Source organism: Octopus sinensis, linkage group LG2 (genome assembly GCF_006345805.1).
Source record: "Octopus sinensis linkage group LG2, ASM634580v1, whole genome shotgun sequence".
Classification (NCBI taxonomy): Eukaryota; Metazoa; Mollusca; class Cephalopoda; order Octopoda; family Octopodidae; genus Octopus; species Octopus sinensis.
The window spans coordinates 45680971-45703530 of record NC_042998.1 but is presented as its reverse complement, the minus strand read 5'-3'; the positions used below and the strand labels follow the sequence as shown (position 1 = coordinate 45703530).

General features: G+C 36.3%; 1 protein-coding gene across 1 annotated transcript in view; it reads right to left on the bottom strand.

Annotated features, from left to right (window-relative positions):
• The window catches only part of LOC115223672 (anaphase-promoting complex subunit 4), a 106479-nt gene that overhangs the window by 80408 nt on the left and 3511 nt on the right, over positions 1 to 22560 (bottom strand). The window contains exons 2-17 of the mRNA XM_029794349.2: positions 21301 to 21429; positions 21058 to 21157; positions 20010 to 20217; positions 18705 to 18749; positions 17422 to 17530; positions 12895 to 13002; positions 12175 to 12258; positions 11266 to 11361; positions 10196 to 10269; positions 10034 to 10076; positions 7832 to 7905; positions 6495 to 6647; positions 5019 to 5074; positions 3278 to 3327; positions 1593 to 1658; positions 293 to 343 (exon numbers count right to left, since the gene is read on the bottom strand). Coding sequence (XP_029650209.1) covers positions 293 to 343; positions 1593 to 1658; positions 3278 to 3327; positions 5019 to 5074; positions 6495 to 6647; positions 7832 to 7905; positions 10034 to 10076; positions 10196 to 10269; positions 11266 to 11361; positions 12175 to 12258; positions 12895 to 13002; positions 17422 to 17530; positions 18705 to 18749; positions 20010 to 20217; positions 21058 to 21157; positions 21301 to 21414 — 1431 coding nt within the window. The 5' untranslated portion in view covers positions 21415 to 21429. The remainder of the gene's footprint in view (positions 1 to 292; positions 344 to 1592; positions 1659 to 3277; positions 3328 to 5018; positions 5075 to 6494; positions 6648 to 7831; positions 7906 to 10033; positions 10077 to 10195; positions 10270 to 11265; positions 11362 to 12174; positions 12259 to 12894; positions 13003 to 17421; positions 17531 to 18704; positions 18750 to 20009; positions 20218 to 21057; positions 21158 to 21300; positions 21430 to 22560) is intronic.

Below are 22560 nucleotides of genomic sequence, written 5' to 3'. Positions count from 1 at the left end.
CATGCTAGCATGGAAAACGGATGCTAAATGAATGATGATGAATGATGATGATGCTTTGTCTGTGAGTTTGTATGTTCCCTAGCCATCAAGCAATGGCTGCCTCAACAAATTCCATTTGACCCATGCAAGCATGGAAAAGTTGACATTAAATGACGATCATGAAGATACCATATCAGACTAACATGGTTAATTTTGTAACTATTACTTATAGATATGGTATTGTCATGTGTTTAAATAGCTCACTTATAACAGTTCAATTCAGACACAAAGTAGGAATTTAAAGGTGACTTACCTGGCCAACTTTCTCTAATTTAAATCCTGGCTTCTTACTGTCATCTTTATTCTTCAAAACATAAAAATAAATGGAATATATAAATTCAAGGGATCCAGTATGAATTAATATCACAAATGCAGGTATTATCAAACTGTTATTCCTATCTTCACCAATTTCTGCTGTTCAGATGGGAACTAAACTCACCAAAAATGGAATATAAAGTTGGAAACCAACATAAACTTTATGATTTATGTAACAGTTCAATGAACTGGAAAACACCAAAATGGTAGAATTAGAATATGGTGTGAAAGCAAATCAGAAGCTTTATCTTTGATGGCAACAAGAAACTTACTTAGAGCAAAAGTAAACTCTATGAAGTATTTGTAAAAAGTAGATGCTGTATACCATATTTTCCAGCATACAAGTTGAATTTTTCAGACCAAAATAAATTGTCAAGGACCAAAAACTCCAAGTGAAATGTAACTGGATTTAGAAAGATAGTTACAATGCTTGACTGCTTACACTACATGTTTACACTACATACTATGTCAACTTGTATGATGGAAAACATTGATAAGATTTGATAAAAAATATTGTACATAAGTAACTTATCTTATTGATTTTTAATAATCTTTCTCATAAGAATTTATAGCACACATATATTTAATGATGTGTCCTGAGTCTTTATTTAGAAGTTTATTGATGTCTTTTGTGACAAGGGATATATTGAAGGCATATATCATAGGAATCTAACTTTTGTTTATATCATTGAACCTATGGTAAAATTGGTTTTGCTTTGGGTCATTTCACTTAAAGTTGCATTTCCCAAGAACCTCTCAACAAAATTAAGTGAAGACATTCAGTATCTCATTAAGGATTAAGTTTTGTGAATCTACAAAACAAAATTTTAAAAAACAAAATTTCTGATATAACATGAAATAATTTTTTCTACTATAAGGACAAGGCCTGAAATTGTTGAGGGGATTACATTAACCCTAGTGTTCAACTGGTACTTATTTTATCAACCACAAAAGACAAAAGGCAACACTGCCCTTGGCAGAATTTGAACTCAGAATGTACAGACAGATGAAATGGTGCTAAGCATTTTGTCCAGTGTGCTAACAATTCTGCCAGCTCACTGCCATGAAATAATCTTCTCAACTCTAGGCAAAAGGTCCAAAATTTGGGGGGAGGGGGCCTGTCGATTAGATCAACCCCAGTATGCAACAGGTACTTAATTTATCGACCCCAAAAGGATGAAAGGTAAAGTCGACCTCGGTGAAACTGCCATGAAATAATAACAACCTAATATGCTTACCAGAGATAACTGATCAAAATTATCACGAATAAACTCGGCAACAAAGTTGAAATCATGTTGAGTCATCTGCAATATTACAAATTTATAAAAAATACATTTTAAGAATACTTTAAACATAATTATTTAATAAATAAAATGATCTGTTACTATCATGGATTTTTATATTATATACAATTAACTAAAGTCACTACAATTACTAGATAAAAGCTTTAAAAATATTTGAGCAGCATCCATACACACACAAGCATGTATCTGACTCATGCATTGTTCGCTTTCCAGACATTTGTACATTACTGCATATACTCTGACAAGTTGTGGTGCACCTGAGCACTGTATACAATAATTTCATTATTTATTTACTCTGTATATCTTGCACAGTAGTGATGTTTATCATCATCATTTTAGCATCCATTTTCCCATGCTTGCACAGGATTTTATTGAGGCTGGACAGGATTTTTCTACAGCAAAATTGTAAGTTCATTAGATAATCATTTATTCCTTTGTCGTCATTTTTCTCATTATCACTCTGTACTCAACTAATGTTTGTTCAGAAGCATATGTATATTGAGTTCTACACCAGGTTATTAGTATCACAATGCCTATATGAAATACAGTGGAGGCGCAATGGCCCAGCAGTTAGGGCAGCGGACTCGCGGTCGTAGGATTGCGGTTTCGATTCCTAGACCGGGCATTGTGAGTGTTTATTGAGCGAAAACACCTAAAGCTCCACGAGGCTCCGGCAGTGGGTGGTGGTGAATCCTGCAGTACTCTTTCACCACAACTTTCTCTCACTCTTTCTTCCTGTATTTCAAAGGGCCAGCCTTGTCACACTCTGTGTCACGCTGAATCTCCCCGAGAACTACGTTAAGGGTACACGTGTCTGTGGAGTGCTCAGCCACTTGCACATTAATAAATGAGCTACGACGTCACTGGTGCCAAGCTGTATCGGCCTTTGCCTTTCCCTTGGATAACATTGGTGGCATGGAGAGAGGAGGCTGGTATGCGTGGGCAACTGCTGGTCTTCCATAAAACAACCTTGCCCAGACTTGTACCTCAGAGGGTAACTTTCTAGGTGCAATTCAATGGTCATTCATGACCGAAGGAGGTCACAAAAAAATATGAAATACATAACACACACACAAAACTGAACTGGACTGAATATGGCATGAAATTCTTTTATTATATCTTTAGTACAACAGACATTTATTTTCTTCATATCCAGGAATTCAACACCATTAAAATCATATGCTTATATGATAGGTAAAAGACTAGATTAACATTTCAAAAAATAATTTTTCAATCCTTCAGAGGCGTAGGAGTAGCTGCGTGGTAAGAAGCTCGCTTCCCAAACACATGGTTCTTGATTCAATCCTACTACGTGGCACCTTGGGCAAGTGTCTTCTACTATAGCCTCAGGCCGACCAAAGCCTTGTGAGTGGATTTGGTAGACAGAAACTGAAAGAAGCCTGTCATACATGTATATATGTATTTGTGTGTTTGTCCCACCCACCATCACTTGACACTGACATCGGTGTGTTTAGATGCCCGTAACTTAGTGGTTCGGCAAAAGAGACTGATAGAATAAGTAATAGGCTTACAAAGAATAAGTCCTAGAATCGATTTGTTCAACTAAAGGTGACTGAAACAAGTAAAAGAATAAAAGAAATAAATGTGAGATTGCTGACCTTACTGAGTTCTTGAGTTGGAGGTAATTCACCAGCCAAACGTAACATAACTAAAAATATTAAAGAATATAAAAAATATATAGTTTTCTAACAGTCATGGTGTTTAAAAAGATTTTTTAAAAAACTACTTTGACAAGTTATAAAGTAAATATGAAAATCAGTTCTTTAAATTGTAGCTTATATATGAACTGTACAAAGTGTATTAAAAAATGAACAAACCATCTAAAAGAAATGAGAAAAATTGAGCTAAACATTCAAATATTACATCTACGTTTTTATTTTGCAAAATTACTGATGTGAAATCATGTGTTGAAACAGATATTGTTATATTACAGAATGGTCATTTATTTATTTATTTTATTTATTTATTTTGCCAAATAAACAGACACACTATATATTCATTCTTCACTTCAGATATATTATTGTCCTTATTTTATGTCCTTTGTCAGGAAATGTTTCATCACCTCTAGCAACTCTCCATCCAATGCATCTCCACCTGTTCTGTTTAGTCAATTCAAATATTTTTTTTTAAATAGCCAATTAATACACACTGTCAGTAGGCCAGTTACTGCAATATTTGTCCTGAGGCGCCGAACTGGCAGAATCGTCAGCACGCCGGGCGAAATGCTTAGCAGTATTTCGTCTGCCGCTACGTTCTGAGTTCAAATTCTGCCGAGGTCGACTTTGCCTTTCATCCTTTCGGAGTCGATTAAATAAGTACCAGTTACACACTGTGGTCGATATAATCGACTTAATCCATTTGTCTGTCCTTGTTTGTCCTCTCTGTGTTTAGCCCCTTGTGGGTAGTAAAGAAATAGGTATTTCATCTGTCTTTACGTTCTGAGTTCAAATTTCACCAAGGTCGACTTTGCCTTTCATCCTTTCGGGGTCAATTAAATAAGCACCGGTTACGCACTGGGATCGGTGTAATCAACTCAATCCCTTTGTCTGTCCCCTCTATGTTTAGCCCCTTATAGGCAATAAAGAAATAAATACTTGTCCTGGGAGAACATTTCTTAGGATATGCTATGTTAAAAGAACAATATCAGAGGGAGACAAAAATTCATGCCACCACTGGTCAGCATGGACACCAGCTGCACTTAGGCCTCTTTAGGTGTTCTCACTGGTGATGAAAGGATTAACTTTCTAACCTGAGTAAAAGCAAGTTTGCTTAAATGTTTTTTTTTTTCCTCAACCCTGTTTTCTTGTTTATTAATTCACTAGCAGCTAAGCCCGGTTTCACCCGGTCTGTTTGGATGATGTGGCTGTGATCGCTTTCAGTTAGGCATAATCTATAACAGCATTTGTCAACCTTATCATTTTGGGTCCCCTGTTTCGATTGGAGCCTCCAGCTATATGAAAATTTCCTGACCCCACCCCGTAAGAAAACAACTTCTAAGCAACTGGTGGCTTTAATGGCAGAAGAAAAAGGGAAATTCCATTAGAAAACGTTTAAATTGATTTTCTCGGTAAGTATGGGGGCTGGGAAAAAAAATACAAACTGCATTCCAATCTATGCACCTGTCTCCACATGTGTGCCATTTTTCACGCGAATCCACTCAGCCGTTTGGCTGTGAACCTCAAGACAAGAAAGAATACAACGATCATCCATGTCCAATTTATATTATAGATTAAGCGGTTTTCCTTCTGCTTCATTGTATACAGAATTGAGAACATATATAGAAAATCAAAACACTTATTCCAAAAATAGATAAGAGTTGAATTAACACTCTGAACTTACCAACATACAACCATCGGAAAAAGGCTTTTAAACTTTTAATACTTCGGTCAATTACTCTAAAACAAACAAAAGAAAAACACTGAATAGGTTGTAAATTAACAATGAAAACAGACATAATGGCATTGTAAAGGGTTTCTCTTTTGTCTTTGCTTTTTTTTTTTGCTTTTGTTTTCTTTTGTATATGACTTTATCCCAAACAAGGCTTGATGTCACTGTAGTGTAAGGGGCTGCAAAGTTAGAAAAAAAAAAGCACCTTTCGAGTGTTGGGCTTCATGAAGGCAAAGTGACCGAGTTCCTTTCGAGCGTTGGGCTTCAGTGAGCCAAAGTGGCTGAGTTCCTTGTGAGTGTTGGGCCTCATGGAGGCAATGACTGAGACCTTTGACATTATGTCGTGCTTGAGAAGAAGACCCATCAAGCCATGCAAACTCACAGTTGTGACAGATACTCGTGTTGTGCCAGTGGCACATAAAAGCATCCATCACACTCTAAGAGTGGTTGGCATTAGGAAGGGCATCCAGCCATAGAAAACCATGCCAAATCAGACTGGAGTCTGGTGCAGCCTTCCAGCTTCTCAACCACATGATTCTGGGTTCCACTGCATGGCACCTTAGGCAAGTGTCTTCTACTATAGCCTGGAGCCAACCAAAGCCTTGTCAGTGGATTTGATAGATGGAAACTGAAAGAAGCCCATATATATATATAAATTAACATAGGGTGCGAAAAATTATAGAAATTTTTTCTACCAGTGGCCTAGCATGTATACAAAGTCAATAGACATATTTTTCATATAAAAATTAGTGTACGTTTAAAACACAAAAGAGGTGAGCCATAACAGGTCGCCTTACATACTAGAAGGAACAGTCAAAAAGTCCAAACCAGAGTTAAGAGCAATTTCGAAGGGAATGAAAAATAAAAACATTTACCATGTTTTACAACCAGACCTTAGGTTTCGAACTTTAATTAGCAAATAAACTAATTTGCAGGGCGAAGTTCTCATCAGTGGATACGCCAAACATTAACATATAAATTAGAGACAAAATAACACACCTCATCCTTTTATATTATAATTTTTCAAATCCACCATTTGGACTTTTTGACTGTTCCTTCTAGTATGTAAGGCAACCTGTTATGGCTCACCAATTTTGTGTTTTGTGTGTGTGTACTCTTAGTGTATGGGTTTGTCTCCCCACCAACACGTGACAACAGGTGTTGGTGTGTTTGCATCTCAGTAACTTAGCAGTTTGGCAAATGAGACCAATAGAATAAGTACTAGCCTTTACAAAAAAATAATAAGTACATTCCACTAAAATTCTTCAAAGCAGTGCCCCAGCATGACTGCAGTCTAATGAGTGAAACAAGTAAATGACACACACACACACACATGTAACCTTTCATAAATATTCAGTATATTTTTTTGTAGACAATATTTAAAGAACAAGATAATGATACAAACGCAATAACAAAAGAACAACTTACTGGTGCAGTTCGCTAGCCTTCATCACAAAGGTACAAGAAGCCATAACTGCTTCATGTAAACTCTTACTAGTCAAACCTACAACACCAAATCTGTCGTACCACATTGACATACCATATAGATCTCTGAGATGATTCATTATTGATACTCCAACACTAAAATCAGGAGAAAATAAATACGTTTGTCAGCTAATTTATGAAAAGAAACAATATCACAATGGAGCTTAACATATAACTATGGTAAGCAGTTTATATACTAATCTATCTTTTCTTGAGAAATATCATGCAGGAAACTATTTTCTGTTACGTCAAATTATATCAAGTTTGTTGAAGCAATGTGATTTGTAAATATTTAAAATCATTACTAGAATAACCATGAAATTTAATTACGGAGATGTACTTGCGAGTGACTTGATCAGAGATCGTGTGCTGGAACGAAAACAATTGCAGTGTGGAAGGTGTTTATAAGCCATTTAAGAAACACACAAAAACCGTTAGATTCACTTCAACATTTAAATTTAATTTGTCAAAATATTTTCGTCGCTTTCAGACCGCGACCTGTTCACTGACAAAACTTTGTGTGTTTCTTAAATGGCTTATAAACACCTTCCATGAAATTTAATTTCACAGTAAAAGGATTAAGTTCAGAAAAATGTAAACCTAATGAAGAGAAGTTTTTGGTATTATTTGCAATGTTACAACTTTAAACTGTTAAGTAACTATTCTATAAAGTATAAGCTACATAGACAATCATGGATAAGAAGCAATCTAATACACATTTAGAATATAAGAAATGATAACAATATGCGGATTATCATCATTTACTGTCTGTTTTCCATGCTGGCATGGGCTGGAAGTTCAACAAGAGCCAGTAAGCAAGAGGACTGCATGAAGCCCCAATGTCTGTTTTGGCATGATTTCTATGGCTTGATACCCTTCCTAGTGCCAACCACTTTACAGTGTGTAATGTTTTGTTTTTTATTTGGGACTGGCACAAGATAAGACCTACAATTGAGAGTGGTGTAGTATTGAGCGGTGGGTATGCCAGATGAAGGGAGGCTAAAGTATGATAAAGGAACATCTTCAAGTGTCTTGCTTTAGCTAATGTAGTTGGAAAAGAGAGAAAATTATGAAGATATGCCAAGGCATACCCTCAAGAGACAGGAAAGTGAATATAAGGAAAGTGATAGAGTGGATTGGACAGGGTGAATGGGTAAGTAAATTTGCAAGAGCATGAAAGGAGAAGAAAAAAATAAAAGATGTACTGCTTAATAAAATGAAAACAGATAAAAACAAGCAACAGTAAATATATCAGAATTAATAATCCAAAAAGAACTTACTTTTGAAGACGGACTACCAGTTTTTGTATACTTAGATAAGATGACTCAATAGAAAGACCAAGCTTTTTGAGACCCTGGAAAAGCATCAATATGTCAAAAATATAATATATAAAGGATCAATTAATGATAAAATATCTTTATAAAATAAGTCTGAGTTTCAAATAATCATCTATTCCAGTAGTTCTCAACCAGGGTTCATATAAGATTTTGTCATTAAAATTTATGTGCAATAAATTGGTTATACTTTTACAATATACAAAATATTTTAACAATTATTTTCATACAATTCCTAATTATATTAAAAAAATATAAGATTTTTTAAACATCAAATTATTATGGGGGTCCAAATTATTATGACGGTCTATAGGTCTGAAATGGTTGAGAACCACTGATTTAACCCCTGCTACCAAATTTGAGGCCATGTGCTTATTTTAGAAACAATTATTATTAAAGTTGAAACAATTAATATTATTGTTGTTGAGTTGTTGTATTGTTATGTAGTTATTTTTTATTATATACCAGATTGTTATAATCAATCGTGAATATTGATTTTTTTTTTTAACCACATAAATACAGATAACAACTACACTTACTTTATTCCATGTATTGGTACATGATATTGAAATAAGTAAATTAAGACAGTTTATATATTATCATCATCTTTAGTAACACAAGTATAACTGAGTAGTTAAGACATTTGCTTAATCACAATATCCTGATTTCAATTCCACTACCTCTTATATGAGGTGATATTTTTTCTTGTAAGCCATAGACCAAGAAAAGAAGGGAAATTTGACAAGACAGTCAGTCGCCTGCTGACATTCGTTGATGCTACATCGAAGAGGCCAGGGAACAGAAAAAAGAAGACATGCACCTAACACCAGAGCTGAAGACACCTCCAAAAGGATGGGGGGGGGGGCATGTCAAAACGGTAGAGGAGTAGGGGCCGAAACCGGACGTGGTTCCTCCTGATGATGTCTTGAGCTAACTAGATCTTATAAAGGAACTGTTGTGGTAGCAGACCACGAAACATGGTTGAAATTCCTCAGAATGACAAATCTGAGAGGGCTTTTTGCATTTATAGGTTGAAAGGAAGGTTGAAAGACTTACACAATCCAATCTGATCAAATTTTAAGAAATTCCTTAGTTTAAACACTAGCATCCTCCATCCACTTTTCCGAGCTGGCATGAGTTGGATGACTTTACAAGGCAATGCTTTGTATGCCCTTGCCGTTGCCAGCCCTTTTAGTTGATAACCAATATGCATACAATAAGGTTTAAGCTCTAATAGCAAGCTGACAAAATCGTTACCATGCTGAGCAAAATGCTTAGTGGCATTTCATCTATCTTTATGTTCTGAGTTCAAATTCCACTGAGGTTGACTTACATTTCACTATTTTGGGATTGATAAAATAAGTAGCAGTTGAGTACTGGGGTTGATGTAATCGACTTCCCCCCTCTCCTGAACTTACTTACTGTCTGTTTGTGTGTGTGTGTGTGTGTATGTGTGTGTGTATGTAACATCTGTACATACTTGTGGGGGGAGAGGTGCATGCATGTGCATGTGTGTATGCGCATTTGTGTGCTTGCATGTATGTTCATGTCATCTAATCTTGGAATTGTGTGATAGATGTAAATGAGTGTACCATCATACAAGCAGTGTCATTTCCAATCTTCTATGAAAACTTCCAGTTATGGGGAAATATTACTTTGAAAACAAGTAAGGGTAAACTGACTGTAGAAAACCTGTTTCAGTTATTTCTGTCTGACCTACACAAGCACAGAAAAGTTGGCATTAAAATGATAATAATGACAACAACAACGACTACGATGATGAAATTAACAGAAAATATTTCTATTTTGATATTTTGTCAATAGATCATGGAGGCACATGACCTAGTGGTTTAGAGCAGCGGACTCGCGGTCGAGGGATCGTGGTTTTGAATCTCAGACCAGGCGATGTGTGTGTTTATGAGCGAAACACCTAAGCTCCACGTGGCCCTGGCAGAAGGTAATGGCGAACTTCTGCTGACTTTCGCTACAACTTTCTCTCACTCTTGCAGCTCATCTGCGACAGACCGGCGTCCCATGCAGGTGGGGAACCTATACACCAAGGAAACCAGCCCTTATGAGACAGGCGTGGCTCGAGAAGGAACAAACAACAACAATAGATCTACCATTGTAAAAGATGCATTCATTTACCTTTTCTGTCAGTTCATGTAGAAGAAATAGACGAAGTTCAGTGCTGCAACATAGAATGATTATTTTGTTAATCAAAAACACTTGAGGCACAGAAAGGAGTCTAAAGACACCATCAGAGTAAATAGGACATCAACAAAATGCAGTTTAGTAAATGTAATTTACCTTGCTCTGCCCATGAGCAACATTTCAAGGAGATCTGTAGACACAGAGACAGCAGGTCGGGAACTACCACATTGCTGTAAGGTAGACATTTCAAATGTTAAGACGCTAAAACTACAAGAGATAATATAGAAATATATCACTAACACTGTGTAACAAAATTTTAATTTCTTATTTTATCTTTGGTCAGTAAGGGTTATTTACTATTTGCTTCTATCTAGAAATAAAAGGAAATTACTATTTTCCCCTTTAAACTTTGCTTTTGTGATCTGAACATCAAAGTTGTTTTGAAACTGACCTATTTTCCGTTACATTTCAGACAGATTCAGCACTGAGTTGCTGAGGCAGAAATATTGTTTAGGTGGCAAGCTGGCAGAAACGTTAGCATGCCGGGCGAAATGCTTAGCGGTATTTCATCTTTATGTTCTGAGTTCAAATTCCACCGAGGTCGACTTTACCTTTCATCCTTTCGGGATCGATAAATTAAGTACCAGTTACGCACTGGGGTTGATGTAATCGACTTAATCGCTTTGTCTGTCCTTGTTTGTCCCCTTGTGGGTAATAAAGAAATAAGAAATATTGTTATAGCAAATATTCTGCTCAATACCATAGATTTGCTTGTCAGTTGCTTGACTTGAATCACTTGAGCATATCTCTTAGTGGCTGACGATATGTGCATCTCTGATCATGAGCAGGAGTAGTGAGGGAGCATTATAGCCATGTGTTGAGAGGGATTCTTTAGGGTTTGAATAAACATCACAACAAAAGCAAAGTTTGAAGGAAATATTAGCCATTTTTCATACGTCCCAGGAATAAGCAAATAGGAAATAATGGTTGCAACTGAAGGACAAAAATCACGTTACACAGTGTAATATAACAACTGGAGCAACTATCAACAAAGAATATAGAAATGACTTATATATAAAGAGGAAATTAAATCACTGGAAGATATTGGATTTTTGTTCAATCTTCATTGTTCTTCTACAACTCAGTAAATGCTTATGTATTCAATATTAATTTAGTAGCTTTAAAAGAGAGATCTGAAGATAACTAAGATTACACCAGTTCCTAACCTTTTTCTCTTCAGCAAACTTTAGCAACTTGTCATCCATTTCCATAAGAATATCTTCCCAGGCTTCTGTCATCTGCTGAATTGTGGAGTTCAAGTACTGGAAAAGTTACCAAACAGCATTGATAAAAGATAGTGTTTCATTCATTCAGAATAATCAAAAACATTTAAGATTTTTTACACTTGTTTCTGAAAGGAAGATCATCATTATTTAACATTGCTTTGGAATCATGTGGTTTCAGGTTCAGTTCTACTATATAGTACTTAGGGAAAGTGGCCAACCAAAACGTAGTGAGTGAATCTGGGAGACAATTGCTGGCATGAGTTGGACGGTTTGACTGAGGACTGGTGAGCCAGAGGCTGCACCAGGCTCAATCTGGTCTGGCAAAGTTTCTTCAGCTGGATGCCCTTACTAACGCCAACCACTCCGAGAGTGTAGTGGGTGGTTTTTACGTGCCACCAGCACGAGGGGCAGCCAGGCGGTTCTGGCAACGACCACATTCATGCTCAAAAGATGTTTTTACGTGCTACCTGCACAGGAGCCAGTCTGGCAGCACTGGCAACAACCACGCTCGAACGTTGTTTTTCATGTGCCAGTAAGGCAACACTGGTAACAATCATGCTCAAATGGTGCTTTTCATGTCACCAGCACAGGAGCCAATCCGTGGCCCTAACAACGATCACACTCAGATGTGCTTTTAACATTCCACTGGCACGACTGCCAATCAGACAGTACTGTCATTGGCCACATCAGCAATTTTGGTTTGTTTACACTTGCCTCAATAGGTCTTTGCAAGCAAAGTTCATTGTCCAATGAATGAGAATTTTGAAAAATAAAAGAAGTATAAAAAAAACGCATTATTTATGGGATGACCCAATATATGGCATGTTCACTGCCAAGAAATGTACTTACTTCTAAAAGAGAAGATAGTTCTGCATATTTCAGTGCAAGTAATCGAAGTTCTTGATGTCTGCTAGCCAGAAGTGTAGTGTCCATCTGAAAAAAAAAATTTAATTAAATTGAAATTAAAAATAAAAAACTTTTTAAGAAAAGGAAGAGTAAGTCATGCATAAGGATTAAGTTATGAAACAGTGTCCTGCATTCATGTCAATGAAGCAATTTCTACAACAGCAAGAAAGAAATGATAGCAAAACCTTCTCCACAACAGGCCATGATTATTATCAGTGGTTTTAATTCTAGATTTTTTTAATGAATTAGAATATATGAAAATGCTTCTAAATCAACAGGCTCTATTTTTCATCACTTCTGATTACCCATCTAAGTATATTCTTCAGCATCCTCGTAATATTGGCCATGTTGTGGCACTGCATTGAGGGAGTTTAATTGACCTAATCGACCCCATTCTTACTTCCTTTTTAAACCTGGCACTTATTCTAGTAGTCTCTTTTGCCAAACCACTAAGTTATGGGAACATAACACACCAACAACTGTCAATCAGTGGAAGAGGGGTCAAACATTACATTTAAAAAATTTTTTTTAACCAAGTTGTATTTTATTTACTCCCAGCTACATATTCAAACTGTTATTTGCTGACCACTGATGACTAACACTCAACTATTTCCTCATTTCACTCACATGCTTGCTGTTTTAGATTCACTTTATTGTACTTACTGAGGCTAAGTAATATCCACAGTCACCAGAATCATCTTCAGTAACTTCTAGAATTAACCAGAGTGTATACAGATCTTGAGATATCATAGCAGAGTTCACTCGACTTCTCTGTAAAAGGAAAATAAGCACAAATTAAAACAACTTAAATTCATTACTGAACTAGACTTGATGCAAACATCATCATCATCATCTAATGTCCCTTTTCCATGCTGACATGGGTTGGATAGTTTGTCCAGGCTCCACTTCTTTTTTTTCCCCTTTACTGGTTTCAGTCATTTGACTGCGGCCATGCCGGAGCACCGCCATTAATCGATCAACTCGACCCCAAGACTTATTCTTTGTAAGCCTAGTACTTATTCTATCGGTCTCTTTTGCCGAACCGCTAAGTGACGGGGACATAAACACACCAGCATTGGTTGTCAAGCGATGTTGGATGGGACAAACACAGACACACAAACATACATGCACACATATATATATACATATATACGACGGGCTTCTTTCAGTTTCCGTCTACCAAATCCACTCACAAGGCTATAGTAGAAGACACTTGGCCAAGGTGCCACGCAGTGGGACTAAACCCAGAACCATGTGGTTGGTAACCAAGCTACTTACCACACAGCCACTCTTGTCTGTTTTGGCATGTTTTCTACAGTTGGATACCTTTCCTATGCCAACCACTTTACAGAGTGAGCTGGATGCTTTTTACATGCCACCGGCACGGGTGTGTTTTACGTGGCACCAACACAAACATGGAATTAAAACCCTTAAGATCACTATAAATGCCATATCCTACTATCACCACATCTCTTCAAGTGAATGATATCCTGAACAAAATAAAGATTGCATCACAAAGACTGGCTTCCTCTTCAAAGTCAGAAAATACTTCAGCCCCTGACATCTACAAAAAAAAAACCCAAGTGAGATACACACAATAGCGTACCACTGCTCTCACATGCAAAATGATGATGCTGCTACACAAAAACAGACATTCTCAACTGCATCCACAAGGACCAGTTGACTGATTTTTTTTAAATCACTCACCAACACATGTAAACTGTTGTCTATTCTCTCTGCCTTTTTTACTGCAAATACATAAGGCCTCTGCTCCTTGGAGTTGGATGAACACATACCACCTCCACTCACTTGTCTCTTTACCTCTTCTTATCACCACTTCACCAAGCTTCCACACCAACAAGTACCTCTAATCCTTTCTCCCCAGAAAGCTTGTCCCTAGACAAGCTTTCTCTGCAATTGTCCGTACACAACTGTTCAAGAGGAATGTTAACCACAAAAAGAAAGTCAGATTTGCTATGGCTGGAATATCAAAGATATTTCAGCCATGACCATGCTGAACTTTTTGGGCACTCTGTATCTATGACTATACAATCCATTCCGCCCTCTCTTCTTCACCTTCCTAACAATTGGAAAGTGTGACAAGGTACAGGCATGACTGTGTGGTTAAGAAGCTTGCTTCTTCACCCTATGGTCTAGGGTTCAGTCCCACTGCATGGAACCTTGAGTAATGTGATTTAAAGTGTGTGAAAGTCATTGCTGCTAAGTATGAATCTGGTTAAGTTTGGATAACTAAAGAATATCAAAGGGAATTGAAAAATCAAATAGGAAATAAGTCAAACAAGTGTCGTGTGATACATGTCAATGGAAATAATAGCCTGAATAAGATGAACATAAGTAAATTCATCAGCCATCAACCAGGTGCCCTCTCTGTACCCAGGGTTCAGCTTGCTAAGACTCTCCAGTTCCCTCTATGTTAAGCTGTATGCATGCAATCAGTCAGGGTCTTGTTTCTGGTCCATCTTTTTATGTCATCAGCCCACAAACGACTCTGACAGCCTTTTGCTCTCTTCCTCTCCACACTTCCTTCAGGATAGTCTTAGGTAATTAGTGGCACATCATATGTCCAAAATATGATTGTTTTGGACTCAACTCTCAACAATAGGTGTCTTTGGACTTCCTGCTCTTCTAGTACTGAAGCAATTGTTACTCTGTCTTCCTAGCTTATTCTACCCAATCTACAAAAGATTCACAACTCAAAGACAACTATCTCCTTCTCCATTGCTCTATACACAGTTCAAATTTCTACTCCATAGAGGATAATTTGCATAATATAACAGTTTACAAGCCTCAGTTGTAGGTGCAATGCTATGTGTTTTGATTCTTATAAACACAGCGTTTCATTCTTATAAATACAGCTTTACTTCCATTTACCATAAATCCTTGAGTATAATACGCAGGGGATTTTTAGGGGGCTGTACCTCTGAAAAACCTAAACCTTGTGTATAGTACACACCACTTCTCTAACTTGAGTCAAGGAGGTCTATATAACGTCCTTGGTTTGTAAAACTGTATACGGTAACGTCCATTATTATTATTGTATATATAACGTAATGCAAACGTGTAGCTTTTTTGTGCATTTTGTTTGCAGAAAATAAAGAAATAACAGTAATAATGTTTAATAAATGTTCCTTATTGCAAGTTATGGATGATTCTTTTATGACTTCATTGCTTTCAGGCTTAGCTTAACCCTTTCGTTACTATATTTCTGACCAAATTACACCCCTTATGTGTTTCAATTAATTTCTAACGTAATCATAAATTTAGTCTGGTTTCATTAAACAACTATAACTTTTTTATTTATCGATATATTAATCTGATTTTTGGAAGATAATTTAATGAAATATTTTCTCAACCAATTCTATACTATAATTTTTGTCACAAAGTGACTAATTGCAGGTAGATACAGGTAAATTCCACAAAATATAAAATTATTAAAATTTTGTTCAAACATCGCTATAGAAAATGGGTTATTAGCTAATATTCAATTGGGTATACAACAAAATTTTACGATAGAATTTGTTATTCTGGGTAACTTTCTGATACCCATAATAATAATATTTATGGCAAAATAGGCCTTAATTTCATTTAAGGTTGTGGGAAACCACAAACTATCCTTTCTTTCGCTTTGTTTACGTTTAGCGTAACGGTTCGTTTCCGCCGTAATGATTTCAAATAGACTCATTCGAAAAAGTAAATAGAAATAGTCTAAGGCTTTACCCTTCTGGGAAAGTCTGTGGCTTGGTCCAGTTTCTTCAGAAAAATCACCGAAAGAAACAGTTTTTAAATTTTCACTCCATTCAGGTGCCAATTCGTTTTCTTTATCGCTGTCGGAGATCTCAGATTCACTGTTTTCACTTTCGGAAAATGAAACATCAGATTCATTATCAAATACCACATGCTTTTTTTTTTCAGTCATAGAGTTAGATTTATGATGGTCTTCAGTAGAAAATCCTTCGAATTCTGACTCGCTGCTTGATATAATGAAATTCGTATCCATTTTTTGTCAGAATTACAAATTTTGAAAACACAATAAGAACAAATTTCGGAAAAAAATCTCCCAAAATTCACGGAATTAAAATTACACTTCGATTATTGTACAAAACTGTAGTTGAACTGTTTACGAAGTATAATACGTGTTTTCACGAATGGACTGAAGAGATTTGCTCTGATATTCTCATTTAAATATGAATAGGTAAATTCGGGCGGCTTTGGTCTCATAAACCAAAATTTTTTTCAGGCGGCTTTGGGCGGTTTGGTAACGAAAGGGTTAAGGTATTTTCGCGCCCAACATCACAAAATGCGGCTGAATAAACATTGCCAGAGAGCAAATAGAGTCTCGGACATTGCTTAGAAAATAATTTTCATTTTTAACCTCATATATAGTACACACTATGGATTTTGACCTTTAAATTTTGGGAAAAAAATGCGGATTATACTCGAGGATTTATGGTAATCTTTTATTAACTTCCACACAGCAATCTTCCTGATTTATTATTTGTCCTAAATACTTAAAGCATTTTTCACTCGTTGAACCTTCTGCCCATCTACCTTTATACTTGCTTCCATTTATTCCATCTCACTGATAACCATTGTCTTTGTCTTTTTATATGCATTTTATTCTTATTTTCTAATTTCATCAGACAAAGGACCAAGATACCTGGCGCCTTGCTGTACTCAAGAAGACCCATCCTCCACAGAAGTATTAAGGCTGCATCCTCTAGTGAAGGTGATTGGCCAGCAAGAGTCCTGTGCTGGTACCACATTAAAAGCACTTGTACCAGTACCACATATAAGTGCACATGCTGGTGCCACATTAAAAGCACATACCACACATTGTAAAGTAGTTGGCATTAGGAAGGACATCTAGCCAGAGGAATCAAGCCAAATCAGACTTGAACCTGGTGCAGTTCTCCAGCTTGCCAGCTTTGGTCAAATAGTCCAACCCATGCCAGCATGGAAAATGGACAGTAAAGGACGGTGATGATGATGATGATACATATGTAACATAGCCACAATACCTTGCTACTGATAATACACTGAAATCTCATAAATTTATTGCCTACTATATGAATTCAGTTAATTGCATAACTTCAATCACTGAAATTATGCAATTAAGCAGAATGAACTCATACAACATGCAAATACAATTTTTTAAATGAAAGACAATACCTTGTCCTGAATGCTAGGATGCATTAAGATTATAGATCCACATGGAAATATACCATAAGCAAACAAATAGACATTTCCAACAGCTGAACCAACAACGAGTAGATTTAATCTGAAAAAAATGATAGATGGATAAATAAGAAAAAAAAAAATCAGATATGAAAAAAATGACTAAAAATAAACATACAATTAATGGTAAACAAACTATAAACTCTGAGATGGAAACATTTTAAGTAAGGAACATAAAACAAGCAAATTCTATTGAAAACTACTTATTTTGTAACATACATTCATACTTTATCTTACTGTGTGGACATTTATAATTGATGTGTGTGTGTGCAAAATGCGACCGCGTGTGTACCATTGACGATTTTTTTCCTCCGTCTTCCCTTCTTTGGATCTTTCCTTTTCCTATGTTTCTGACGAAGAGCTCCGCTCGAAATGTTAAACCCTCCTTCTTTCCTGAGTGTCCAATAATACTATATTTGTTCCACGTCCTCGCGTTGTTGTGTTTTCTTGTTTGGATTAACTTTATATATATATATATATATACACATATTTATATATATGTGTATGTATGTATTTACACATACATATATATATATATGTATATTTATCAATATAGGGTAGCAAAAAATTCAGTAGAAATTATTTGCCACCAGCGGCCTAGTGGGAAAAAAAGTAAATAGTCAGAGACTATTAATAAATTCAACAGCAAAATTTAGGAACGGCCATAATAGGCCGTTCAACCCACTAGAAATAGCAACCAAGGCTTCAACCGCAAAAAAAATATTAATTCCGTAAACCAGGAGAAAATGAAAAAAACATTTACCCTGTAATACTTTATACAATGCATCGTTTCATCTGTTTTTTAATGGTAAATCAGCCTGATTAAATTAAATCAAGCTAATCTTCCATAGGCCAACAAATTCATCAGTAAAGTAAGCCAGATGGGACCGATATTTACACGAGGCAGCACCACTACTGTCTCGGCAATATCTGACCTAAAATTTTCAAATCATCGTACTCGCGCCAAATTTATCGGCAGCAAATATACGCTGCCGATTCCATGTTGAATATATATACATATATGCACATATATGTATATGCATACACATATATGTATATATTTATATATATGTATATATGTGTGTGTGTGTGTGTATATATATGTATGTGTGTGTGTCTATATATATGGTATGTCCAGGTTAAGACTGTAAACTGCATCCAGTAGTGGAGCCCTGGTATGGGAGTTCCAAAGTTTCATTATATAAATCTGTACTTACTCTTTTTGATTTTTAACTTTCTTGGCATCTTCAACACTTTCTTCTCTGCAAACAGACATCCAAAGACCTCAGTTAATGTAATAATATGTTGAGATAATTATATAACATTGGATATAAGGCTACAACATATAGATATAATTTCCAGTAAGAAAGAATACTGAGTGCTTCAACCCAAGTAGAAATGTCTACTGTAACAGAAATTATATTAGTTACATATAATTTATATATTTCTTCCCTAGTCCTCATTGTGATTAATGAATTAGTTACCAAAGAAGGTGTCATTCTGTGACCTTTGTAGATTAATGATATAAATGATGTTTCAGTTTGAACACTTTTAGGTCAATGGTCGCAGATAAAAAGAGGGGTGTCAGAGGGCGACAGTCTTGTCAGGAAGGATTTAGCAGAAGTCTCTAATGTAGGCCGTTGCTGACATTGTCGTCATTTAACAGTAATCTTCTATGTTGCAATGTGTTGGAGGTAACATTGAGAGTGATGAGAGGAGACATGTTGCATAACAACAAAAATTATAAGAAGAAATAGATTTGAAGTAAAAAGAATAAGGTTAACTAAAATTAAGCACAAGAAAACGAAGCAACACATCAACCAGAAAGATTAAAATTTACTAAGAAAATTGAATTGCCATTTTTTTCTTTTATGGATACTACACTCGATCAATAGTATAGTTAAGAGTTATCTTTCTTGTAATCAGAAATGTAGATTACAAGGTGGATAACTCTTACAAATAATCTCCCCTTCAATATGTGACTATTTCGTCTTAGTGAACCGAGAAAAAAATTGAAACACATTGCTCTATATTGTTTAAAATGTCAGCTAAACAACAGTAACGATATTAACTTCATTCCTATTGAGATAAACTGCCTTTGATTCATTTAATTTTGAAAATAATAACCATCCGAACGTGGCCGTTGCCAGCGCCACCCCGACTGGCATCTGTGCCGGTGGCACATAAAATGCACCAACCGATCATGGCCGTTACCAGCCTCGTCTGGCACGTAAAAAGCACCCATTACACTCACATCCAGCTGTAGAAACATTGCCAGATCAGACTGGGCCTGGTGCAGCCTCTGGCTTCCCAGACCCCAGTTGAACCGTCCAACCTATGCTAGCATGGAAAGCGGACGTTAAACGACGATTATGAATAAAGTTTGGAACGTAAATTAACAAAAAATTCTATCAAAAGATTTTAATTTAGATTAAAACAGATTTCTATCACCAAACCAAGGGTGGTCTCAGGTGGGTCAGTACCAAAAGGAATAAATAACATCTCTGTATTAAAAAGCTTACCTTTTATTAAGAGGTTCTAATTTTGGTAGGTAATGATCTGAAGTATCCTCTGGATAAGCACGAGGAGACCAAGAACTGCCGTCTGGGAAAACTTGAGAAACCCAACTCATACTTGTCACTTCTTCATGGATATTAACTTCATGTAGCACATCAGCATTCTCAATATGACAAAGACATACTTTGCCGTGAGTGTAACCAACAGCCAATACTGTAATATACAGGAAACACCATACAGGGTTATAATCTATACTGATTATTGATAGGATTTAGTTTATCTTTTATCTTTTACTTGTTTCAGTTATTGGATTGCAGCCATGCTGGAGCACTACTTTGAAGATTTAGTCAAATGAATCAACTGCTGGTATTTATTTTTTTAAAGTCTGGTACTTATTCTATCAGTTACTTTTGCAGAACTTCCAAGTTACAAGAACATAAACAAACCGACGCCAGTTGTCAAGAGATAGGAGTGGGGACAGACACAAAGACACACACATCAGGCTTCTTTGTTTCTGTTGATCAGATTCACTCACTAGGCATTGGTAACTCCAGGGGTATATATAATAGGCAGCGAGCTGGCAGAAACGTTAGCACGCCGGGCGAAATGCATAGCCGTATTTCATCTGCCGTTACGTTCTGAGTTCAAATTCCACCGAGGTCGACTTTGCCTTTCATCCTTCCGGGGTCGTTAAATTAAGTACCAGTTACGCACTGGGGTGAATGTAATCGACTTAATACCTATCTCTGTCGTTGTTTGTCCCCTCTATGTTTAGCCCCATGTGGGTAATAAAGAAATAGGTATAATACAAGACACTTTCCCAAGGTAGCATAGAGTAGGACTAAACGATCTTAACCATACAGCCATGCCATCACCTATTCTTGTAGAATGAGTTTTGAATTACAAAACCACATTAAACTAGCTTAAAATAACATCATAACTTAGATCTAATAATGAAATTCATAAAATATGGAATCTAATTAGGATAAATAGCTCGAGTGTCTTAGAAGTAATTAATAAAAAAGCTTCCAATTGAAATAGGGAAGTACTTACTCCGGCCATCTGGGCGCCATGCCATACTACCAACAGTAACATTATCAGCTGGAGCAGGAATAGTCCAAACCTTCTGCCAAGAAAGACGATGCAGAACAACCTACCAAACAGAAGAAAAAGTTTTGTTGTATAATATTAGAAAAATACTTTTAGGAAAATGGAGCAATATTTTTAATACAAAGAAATTATAGTAAGCATTCTTTAAAATTCTAGGTTTACTAAAATGAATTTTTTTTTATTTACCTCCCCTTGAAGATTTGCTAATGCAATAAGGTCCATTTTTGGTGACCAGAGCATTGACGTAACTTCCACAGATACATGTCGATCTTCTGTCTGGCGAAATGTAGACTGTTCCATTTTGATAACGAGTTCCTGGAAATACATCAGATCAGTTTATAATTTTGTCAGATTTTTTTTTAATAACTTAGAGGAAAGTAGTGGGAGAGGGAAACCCAGGAAGACATAGGATAAAGTATTGAAAGCCGATCTCAAAATGCTGAACCTTATGAAGGAGATGAGAGAGGACCTAGACATATGGTGCATTGTTGTACTGTAGAAGATCCACCCACCAAAACAGAATTGAGATCCTAAAACCAAGGTACCACATAAAAAGCATTGGTGTGGGTGCTGGTGCTATGAAAAAAAGCACCCCGTATACTCCTTGAAGTGGATGGCATCCAACTGTAGAAACAAAGCTAAAACAGGCTATGGAACCTGGTGCAACCCATGCCAGCATGGAATACAGACATTAAGTGTTGATGATGATGATGATATAACTTTTTCAACTATTGTGACTTCTGAAACTTCAGTAGCAGGAATGTCTCAAAATGGAAAGTCATATATATATATATCTATATAAACGGCAGTTTGTCTGTCTGTGTGTCTGTCAGGTTGTACCCTCACCCTGACCACGGCTTTCAACCGATTCTGATGAAACTTGACACACACATAGCCCAATGTCATAATTCAAAACTAACGCAGCGAAAATTTTGAAAAGTTCTCCCAGTTCTGAAAAAAATCGATAAATTCGACATGGGGTCGAGAATCTAAGCTTTTTATATGCAACACATTTTCTGTCTAGGGGACACAACTCGACAGCTAGGGACAGCTAGGAACATCGTATACACAGAAGTATTCGAGTGAAGAGAAGACATTGCAACCTACACATGCGCCTTCGTTCCCTAGAGGGAAAGGACTAGATTGGGATTAGTCGTTGCCTACTAGGGGCTCTTACATACCCGGGAAACACCGGGCTATGCTGCTAGTATATATATATGTTTTAGTTATACACTTTCCAAAACTCAAAGAAACTGGTACAATTCTGAACATTAAACTAATGCAGTGGTATGGTATATAATAAGATTAAAACATTTTTCACACAGGTGTCTGATCATTAGTTTTTTCAATTCATTTTCTTTCAAGACATTTGTTACCTGGGGAATTTTACAGAAGACAGCCATACACACACTTATATGACCACTATATGATTTCTAAAATCATTCA